The sequence below is a fragment of the Globicephala melas genome, chromosome 4 (assembly GCF_963455315.2).
Source record: "Globicephala melas chromosome 4, mGloMel1.2, whole genome shotgun sequence".
Classification (NCBI taxonomy): Eukaryota; Metazoa; Chordata; class Mammalia; order Artiodactyla; family Delphinidae; genus Globicephala; species Globicephala melas.
In genome coordinates, this window is record NC_083317.1 from 83,485,383 (window position 1) to 83,495,566 (window position 10,184).

The 10,184-nt window shown below is 45.1% G+C and overlaps 1 protein-coding gene across 1 annotated transcript in view; it reads left to right on the plus strand.

The window, feature by feature from the left end:
• KLHL6 (kelch like family member 6) overlaps positions 1-4,809 on the plus strand; it is a 59,527-nt gene extending 54,718 nt beyond the window's left edge. The window contains exon 7 of the mRNA XM_060297599.1: positions 695-4,809. Within this exon, the coding sequence (XP_060153582.1) occupies positions 695-996 (302 nt within the window). The 3' untranslated portion in view covers positions 997-4,809. The remainder of the gene's footprint in view (positions 1-694) is intronic.
• The last annotated feature ends 5,375 nt before the right edge of the window (positions 4,810-10,184 follow it).

The window sequence follows — 10,184 nt, forward strand, 5'->3', positions numbered from 1 at the left end:
AAAATAAATAACTCCAGCAAATGAGAGCTAATCAGAGAAGGCTTCCTGAATGCAAAATATGGGAACAGATTAAGGCAAAACCCCTTCTCTCCCTTGCTTCAGGTTTCCTGTGTCTTTATGGTTAGACTCGTGACTCTGCCCCAAAGGTCTAATCTCAAGATGGGTAACTTGGGCTGGTGTCCCAGGTCATGCTCAGTCTAGAGATGCCACCACCTCTAGTCACTGCCATGTAGATCAATACAATGCAAGACTCCTATGCACCAGGCCTTCTGCCAGGTGCTTTATGTGCATGGTCCTTCTGATTTCTTATCACCGCCGTGGTCTTGGTGCTCATGGTTACAGATCCAAAAGTGGCAGAGCTGGGATTATGAGCCGGGCCTATCTGATGCACCAGGTGGTATTTCTGCCAGGAAGCAGTCTTTATGGTACATTTTGGCAGCCATGTGAAGACAGGCGTCCTTCAGAACCTGATTAGCACCGGGCTGCAGAGTTTAAAGGGCTATGAAGTGTTTCCAGCATGAGACTTGCTGCCCCTAGTTATCCATTCTGGCTTTCTGGAGAGCAGAGCCGTGAATTTGCTCTTTCTATTGGCAAGATGGTAGACTTGACCTAACCAGGAGTAGGAGTTTAGTGGTTAATGGGGAAGAAAACCAGAAAACAGTGAGATGCCCACGGTGTTTTCTTTCCTCTTCAGGAGGGGCCATGAGAGCGCTGTACGCCTACAGCCCTCTGGAGGACAGCTGGTGCCTGGTGACCCAGCTCAGCCACGAGAGGGCCAGCTGCGGCATCGCGCCCTGCAACAACCGGCTCTACATCACTGGGGGGCGGGACGAGAAGAACGAGGTCATCGCCACGGTGCTGTGCTGGGACCCCGAGGCCCAGAAACTGACGGAGGAGTGCGTCCTGCCCCGGGGGGTGTCGCACCACGGCAGTGTCACCATCAGGAAGTCGTACACCCACATTCGGAGGATCGTGCCTGGAGCTGTGTCGGTCTGACTGCGGGAGCGCGGAGGGCGGAGCCGCGCGGGGAGCCCTCCTCCCTCTCCCCCGCATCGGTCGCTCTAAAGCAGCTAGCGGAGCTTGAGTTACAGGCTGTGCATACATCAGGGGCTCACCGCAGCTCCCCATGGCGGCTCCTTGGAAGTCACAGCTTTGGGACTTGAGACCAGCCAGGACTGTATGTGAGACCTACCTCAGGAGGAAAGAAGAATAATACTTGACATTCAAGACACACCTGTCCCATGCCAGGTTTGATACCGGGCACTTTTGTATACCAATTCCTTTAACCGTCAAATGACCTGGTGACTGGATTTTATTACTCCCATTCTACAGGTGAGAAAACCGAGTTTAAGAGAGGCTAAGTGATTTGCCCCAGGTCAGTCAGATTACAAGTTAGCTAAACCAGGAGTCTAAACCCAGGTCTTCCAATTTCAAAGTTAGTGTAGGTTCTGTCATGTTGTCTATCTCAGAACATGGTAAACACAAAACAGCTCATTTTTGTTCTGACAAGTTTGCTAAAGGATTCACTCAGCAAGGCAGGGAAATAAAGGTGCTTCTTTTTTTCTTTTCTTCTTTCCCTTATATTTAAACTGTTTGGGATCTTTGGTGTGGAAACCTTGGGCCCCTTGTCAAGAGCATCTCATAGGTTGTTCCATCTGACAGTTCTGGGGAGACGGGTCCTGTTTGCTATGGGAAGACCTGTTTGCTATGAAAAATGTAAAAGACTTCTGTCCTCCCCTCTATTTGCTATGAAAGACCTGTTTGCTATGAAAAATGTAAAAGACTTCTGTCCTCCCCTCTATTTTTTATGATCACAGGAGGCCCATTGTGGACTGGAACTGTCATGGCTGGACAGAACTGTACCTTCAGCACAGGCCAGTGCCCTAGCCTCTCAATGTCCAACAGTTGTATTGCAATGTAGAAAAGGTTTTTGCAGAGACTCAGAATACCGTTTTTGTTTTTCCGGGGCGGGGGGAGGGTTGTCTTTGGTTTTGTTTCTTCAGTGTAAACATCCTTACATTGCTGGCCACTGCTGAATGACTGGCTCTTCTTGACAGCACACTTTCTACTTTTTAGACAGTGATTTGGGTCCATGTCCCTGTGACCCCACCCTCCTGGAACCTTCGTTTTCAGGATCCTTTTATTCCCTTCTATGTGGTTTTTGGATCAGCTTGGCATAGTTTTGACTCAAAGAACAGCGTCTGTTCTTCACTCTAAGAGATGGAGCTTTCATATGAGCTCACTGGAAATTCGTTCTAATCCCCAAATTGGGGACACAGATTAAGAGATCCTGTTTCATGTGCTGTACTTAAAAGGCAGTAACAGGGGCTTCCCTGGTGGCGCAGTGGTTAAGAATACGCCTGCCAATGCAGGGGACGTGGGTTTGAGCCCCGGTCCGGAGACACCCCACATGCCGCGGAGCAGCTAAGCCCGTGCGCCACAACTACTGAAGTCCGTGCGCCTAGAGCCCGTGCTCCGCAACAAGAGAAGCCACCGCAATGAGAAGCCCGCGCACTGCAATGAAGAGTAGCCTCCGCTCGCCCCAACTAGAGAAAAAGCCCGTGCACAGCAACGAAGACCCAACGCAGCCAAAAAAAAAAAAAAAACAACAACAGCAACAACAGTGGTAACAACATAGTAACTGCATTACTTAATGTCCTTTATTTTCATCATATGATTTCAAATCTCTTTAGAGAGTTTTATTTCATGTCAGATGGGCCATTGTGTGCTTGTACTTCTCAGCAGTTTGGGAAGGTATTAACAGTTGATGGTGAATTTAACTTTCATAGAAAAGTTATGGTTAGAAGGAGCTACAGTTCAAAGCATATAAAAAGACTTGGAAAATTACAACTGAGATTTCTATGCTTAGATCCTTGAGGATAAATATAAATGCATGTTGGTGTTTGAAAAGCTCTGTGGCTTAGAGTTCAGCTCCTTGCTGTGAAAAGTGAGATGGGAAAATACGAACACATTTGTGGGAATTTAGAACACATACCTCACTTACAGACACTGATAACCTTAATGAAGCTCTCAACTGAAACAATTTAATCTACTTCCATTCAGCAAACATTCCAGGAAATGTTTGTTTGGCAAAGCCTTAGGGACTCCAAAGAGCAAGACCAATCCCCACCCTAGAAACACTCGATAAACAGGTAAACAGGCCACTTGGTCAATATTATAATTTTTCTTTTCATCAAGTTAGAGAAAATGAGACGTGTATGAAGTTATGAGGTTGCATCCAGGTCTTTATTGCCCTTCCAAGTGATCTCCTTGGGAAGCTGTGCTCTTTGGTCAATGATGTGGCCATTGTTTACATATTTGTTTTTCTTTGAGATCGCCTTCAGAAACCACTTCTGGGCTATAGGAGCTATCAGTCGTATTTCAAAGACAACTTCAGGAAAGAACTTTCAAAGAGGAAGTTCAATGACGGCATCATTGGCAATGCAGAGAGCCTCCCCTCAAGAAAGAGTGTTCTCTTTGTCCTGGTGGTCCTTTGATAAGAGCAACTGGCAAACTTTGAGCCCAAATTTTCAGCAGGTTAACCCTATGCCGGGAAACTGAGGATTTAGGATCTCTGTGTTATAAATCTGGTTCTCAATGTAAGGGTTCTCAATAACGGCATGGGTTGGCGGACAGAGACACCTACTAAGAAGATCCAGAGTTCTGCACTTGAAGCTGCCAGTCTGTAGCTTTTAGGGACATAATGAATTTCAAGTCATTTTTGGGAAACTTTATATCATCAGGATTTAAGTCTCTAGGCAGTAGCCAGGGATGGAATCTCTTAAAATCTAACTTCCATTCTGAGATGAACAAACAAACAAACAAAAATCAAGTTTGCAGGAAGTTAACTCTCATAAGCCGTACTACCAACAGGGGGACGAGGCAGGCTGGTGCCAGATGAGCCAGAGACAAAGGGCCCTGGGACTCAGGCAGGGTGTGTAGGATGTCCTGGCACAGCAGACTGGATCTTGAGGCGGGTCCCATGAGTGGATAGAGTACCCCTGACTGGGAGGAAGAGGATGAGGTAGGAAGAGGAGAAAGTCAGGTTTAAGGACGCAGGTCTAGAAAATGATGTCAGGGACCCTGGAGTTTGTGAGCACGACTCCATTTTCAAGAAGTGTGAGGGCAGAATAAGGAACCAGGGGTTCCAGGCAAGTGGGTTCCAGGAGGAAGCCCACTTCTCAGAAGTGAGACAAAGTTAGAGCAGGACCAGCCATCAGACCCATTTGCTGTGCGGCCTCTGAGCTGCTTGGCTGGGTCTCTTATCGTTCTGGACCAAGAGAGAGTGAGGCCCAGAGGCTCTGATGAGGTGGAATCTGTTGGGGAGGTTAAGGGGCCCCAGTTGCCAAGGCTGATCTGAAATGGATGGGGAGCTAAGCTCACCCAAACATCAACAGATTAAATGTTCTCTTCTTAGCTTTCATCACATTCTGCATACACTGGCTTCAGGAAACACGCAGACACACAGGCACACAGAGCTCTTGAACTGAAAGAAATTGTGCTCTCAGGGAAATGCAAATATTTGCTTATAGCTATGAAAGTGTAGCTTTGCTATTTATAAAAGCCCTTGAGGTACTGCTGTTATTCACTTATCCTACTTGATTTTGAAAAAGAAAGTACTCAGTAAAATTTTCAAAGTGGGTAAACACCACTGGGATTTCTTATATAAAGTCCTAACTTGGGGTTGCAAAATCCTTTTTTCCCTTAGTATCTGATCTGGGTGTTGTATGAGATCTTTTAATTTGAAGAGTCATCCTTCATGGAAATCCACAAATATCTCAAACATGGCTACTGCAAAACCAGTTCTGACAGGTCAGATTTTCATATTTATAGATAAAAATATCAACACTTAGTTAACCAAATCCTTTAAGCATTTTGGTTACATGAGGTTGTATTTTCTTTTTAAGTGATCAAGCTAAAGATATTGTTTATAGGTAAAAATACAAATAAAGTTTTTATTTATTCAATAAAATATGTATGGAGTGGATAAGTATATGTTGTGTACAATCACTGGCTGAATTTTTTTTTTTTTTTTGCTTGTTTTGGTTGATATGAGTAAGTGGTATCCAAACAGAAATTAATTTAGGAGGGGAAATTTGAAACATTTCGGTTGATTCAAGGGGGTTTAGATAAACTCATAGGCTAAAATTAATCAGATTTGGTTTACAGAACGGCAAAAAAGTAGACAGCTTTTCCCTCCATAATGCCTCATCGCCACTCCGAGTCAGCATTTACCAATCAGTTTGCAAACTGTGACCCTCATCCTGCCTGGCCTGACACCTTCCTGCAGGAGGCCCCCCTCTAGGTTTCTGGTTTCTGGTCTGACTTGGCAGCCCTGCCTCCACCAATGTCACTGTGTTGTCCCTGAAGCCCTAACTGACCCATGCTTCTCAAACCAGAGCACGTGGAACTGGACATATGAGCCAGAGAGCTGTGACTCTCAAGCACTGGTAAACGTGTCATCATTTAGTTTGTTTTGGATTTCAATGCAAAGGTCCTATGCAATTGAAAAGGAAAACCTGAGGCTTTAAAGAAATGTGGGGTCACATGAATAGATTTAGACCATTCCCCCTGTGCCTCCCTAGAGACAGAAGTTTTTGCTTCTCAGTCTTAGGGATTCTGGGCGGACAATCTTGGGAAACACAGCCCCATCTCACTGGTTGGAAGTGCTCTGGAGTTAATCCTGGGCCGTAGATCAGAGAGCCGGTGCACCAGCTGAGAGTCAAAATGGGGTTTTGACCTTAACTTCACTGCTGAGCCCTCCAATTTCCCTGCTGGATCTAAGTGGTAATCTGCTGCCTGGACAGCTTGGCCGGGGCCTGGCATCTGCCTAGCTTTCTTTGGCACCTCTTACTGCTCTTGGTGCTCTCTGCTGGTTTGTGGCTTCCCTTGGACCGACCTCCTTCTCCCTGGAGATTTTGCCTTTATATAGGATCTCAGTCCCCATCGCCTCCTCCGGTCTTATGCCTCCAGGCTTATGCCTCATTTTCTCTTCCTGTATGCTGCCACAATGAAGATCCTTGGTGATGGGGGCTAATTTGGGTCAGGTCCCACCCACCCCCAAGCTGCCCAGTATCAGCCTGCCTGATGACCAGTCACTCTGGTTTTTACTTGCACATTCGTTTCTAACACCTGGGGATTTTCCTTTTCTTCTTGCATGCTCAGATGTCTCCTTTGTTATTGATTCCTGCATGCCACCCATGACCTTGACACCCACGCATGCCCCATCCCTGATCATCTGCCTGGGTTCCTTACCTGCTGCCTCTCCTGTGGTCTCCAAACATAGAAACCCCACTACCCTCTTTGTCTCGACCTCTAGCTACCCCAACACCATAGTGTCCCTAGGGCCTCTTGATTTCTCAAGTTTGGAGAAAGAGCAAAAGAGGATATAGGACTTCTTGGCTACAAATTCATTAGGAAGGTTTCTCTGTAAGGAAACTTTCCTGCTCCCTTACTAAAACTAACCCAGTTCCTCCAAGTTTGGTGGTAGAGGGAGAAACTCCCAGTGGGGACAGATAGTTGTATCTTATAATCCTTACTCTTTCTCCTATAAAGGAAGAGTCCTGTACATGACTCTATCTAATTTCCCAAAGGACAGCACAGACCAGGCTGGAACAGTTAAGTGAGACTTTACTGATGACTTAGAGGTGAGATAGGGAAATAAGCCCAGAAATAATGCAGTGGATAATGAAGATGACAGGATTCAGCTATTTCTGAGAAGCAGTGTTTGTCCTTAGGAGGGGTGTGTGTGCGTGCATGTGTGTGCGTACATACATGCTGTCAAAGGTAAACAAAGCTGGACATTGGTTAAAGTGGTGCAAACATTTTATTCAGTAACCACTGACAGTAGGGGAACGGGCTGAGCCTTACTATGATCTGTGCAGAGGTGACCGGGTGATTTAATGGGAGGGTGAGGGGTGGGGACTGGGAACCAGTGGGGGCTCAAGTAGAGTCAGGGAAGGGAGAAAGCACAAAGTGTTGGTCATTGTAAATGTGATTAAGGCAGCTGCCTCTGCTGGCTGGCAACCATGGAGTTAGATACTCTCTTCCCACAAAGCTGGGAGACAGAGGCCCTGTCCTTCCTGATAATTACACTTCAAAAGAATGGCTTCAGGGCCTTGAGAAAGACACGCCTGGGTTGTAGGAGATACATAGATATTTATCTAAAAGGGACAGAGGAAGGATTTACAATTGTAAGCCCTCTTTAGTAAATGCTCTGGGACTTCCCTGGTGGTCCAGTGGGTAAGACTCCACGCTTCCAACGCAGGGGATCCGGGTTCGATCCCTGGTCGGGGAACTAGATCCGGTGCAGCCAAAATAAATAGATAAATATTAAAAAAAAAAAGTTAATGCTCTAAGAAAGGGAGGTCAGGGGCCTATTATTAGGTGTTGGTTAGAACGAATGGTAAATTCTTGTGAGAGCCTTGAGCTTTTCCTGACAGAAACTCAAAATGAGAGCCAGGTCACCCCAGGATATGGCCTTAGGCTGCCGGCAGCCATGCAAGGGTTGGTCAAGTTTCTTAATGCAGGGGTTTGGATGGAGTGTTCATGCAAATAAGGCATGTGTCTCAGTGCTCCAGGTACAGTTGCTTTATGAAGCAGATACATTAAAGAAACAGGTGTACCCACCACTTGTACTGCTGCTGAGGATGTTTTAAAAGAGAACTGACCATTTTCTACAACCTGACATGTACCCTTCTTCTAGAATATTCTGAAGACAACTAAAGAGAAGAATAGGCTAAAACTTTTTTCAACCTATGTAGGCCCAAGCAGTGCTCTCAAACTATTTGGACTATGTCCCACAGTTTCAAAATGAAAACATTTTCAATATTTTCTATCTTGTTATATTTTTTCTTAAAATTGCTGTTCACAGCCCACTAAATTAATTTCATCACCCGCCATGAGTCACAAGTCACAACCTATACTTGAAAAATACAAGGATGGAGGGTGCAGACCTGGGCAAAGACAGGGCAGGGGCGTGGGGAGAGGAGGGGCAAACCTTAGTTTAACACTTACAGTAGAAACCAGAGGGAAAAATCTGACTGCACAAAGAAACCTATGAGTCTGACCTTAGACAAACAGAATTTTTGGGGGTAAAATTCTATTCTTTCATAATTAAAATATAGTAATAGGAGCATCTAATGAGTAATTTCCCAGAAATATGGACAGAGCCATAAATAGTTATAGAACAGTGATAAAATTAGTCTAGGTAGAAATTCGGGAATTTTTAATTATCAAAGTGCATCCTAGTAGAATGTTGCATTCCCAGAAAAGGTCACTATAGAAACCCGGGGGAAAAACAATACATTAGACTTTGTTAGACTTTGTTCTGGCTGAGTCATAAGTAGACATTAGTGAAGGAAGTAATTGAGTGAGTCTTTGTGAAACAGTGCAACAAATATTGATTGAGTACTTAATATGTGCCAGGCAGGATTCTAGGTACCAGGGCTCCACATCCACGAACAAAACAAAAGTCCCTGCTCTCATGAGCTAACATTCTAGTAGAGACACGCAACAACCAAACAAGTATATAATATAATGTCAAGCAGTAAAGATGCTTGAAAAGGAGTAAAGCAGGGTTAAGAATATGCATGCTACTTTAAAGAGGGTGAGCAGATGCCCTTTCTGATAAAGAGACAGTTAAGTAGAAACTTGAGTGAAGAGAGTATCTGGGGGAAGCATATTCCAGGTAGAGGGAATAGCCAAAGCAAAGGCCCTAAGGCAGGAGGCTCAGTTTACTCAGGAACAGTAAAAAGGTCTTGGTGGCTGGAGTGAATTCCAAGTGACGGTAAGGAGTCCCAAGGCCCTGTAAGAACTTTGCCTGTGGACTTCCCTGGTGGCACAGTGGTTTAGAGTCTGCCTGCTCAATGCAGGGGTCATGGGTTCGATCCCTGGCCCGGGAAGATCCCACTCTAGAGCCTGTGAGCCACAACTACTGAAGCCCACGTGCCTAGAGCCTGTGCTCCGCAACAAGAGAAGCCACTGCAATGAGAGAAGCCTGTTCACCACAACGAAGAGTAACCTCTGCTCTCTGCAACTAGAGAAAGCCCATGCAGAACAGTGAAGACCTGACGCAGCCAAAAATTTTAAATAAATAAATTTTTTTTAAAAAGGAACTTTGCCTGTGATCAGAGGAAGATGACAGGGCATAAGACAAGTTCAGAAATGATACAGATTCACAAATGTTACATAGTTTACAAATTCAAGTTGGCTACATTCACAGTGGCAATTCGTAGCTAGGGGCTGCTGAAAGCAAGTTTTTCGTGAACCCAACAAACATTGAGCTTTCTCCAAAACCTTGGTCTTTCTGACCCTGCCCTGTGCACTCTCATCACGGTGGGATGGGGTTGACTCTCCCAACTGCCTGGTCACACGAGCCCCGGGGGATTGGGGAAAGCCTCTCAAATAATTATCTATAATTCCCTGTATAAATGGAAATGGCAGCACTCAGGTTCATGGGCATCTGGTGAAAATGAGACCATCACTGGTGATAATGGTAGGTGGTACAAGGGGGATGAAAGCCAGAACTTTTAAAGGCAGTGATCTGTAGGAAGCCTAGATGATTTTGTAAAACTCTTATGAGTATCCGAAAATAATGTGGACTGAGATTCAGCACAATAGAAAAAAAAACTAATAAACGTCCTTAGTGGTTAAGTGCAAACCAACAAACCATTTTAAAAACGTAGGTAAAATGTGTAGCAGTTCAGATGGGAACTAGAAATTAGGTGCCAGAAGTGTTATTTCTAGATGATTTTAGAGAATGCATCTTCCTAGAAGATGGCTGAAATTTTCAGTAGGAACCAAGGCTGGAGACATGGTGGGTTAGGCTAGGCTGTAACATTGTCACCAACCTCCCTGCCTCCAAGGGAGGGTTGTAATAGGGGCCGTTTTTCTGCTGGTCTTTGTATCTAGGGCACCTTCCATAGAGCTGGGCACACAAATGAACACTCAAAGAATGTTGCTACTTCATCGCCTGCTAGGAATACTGTATAGGGCAGGGCTGGGGCTGGGGAGTTCCTGAGAAGCTGCCACCCAACAATTACCACCACCATATTGATCGCTTCCTTGACACTTTACACATATCAGAATTTGAATGATAAAAACTATCTTTTCTTTGGACTGTGCAATGTTTTTTTTAAAATTGGCAACACTGGGGCCATATTCCTACATAACAACTGGTCAGA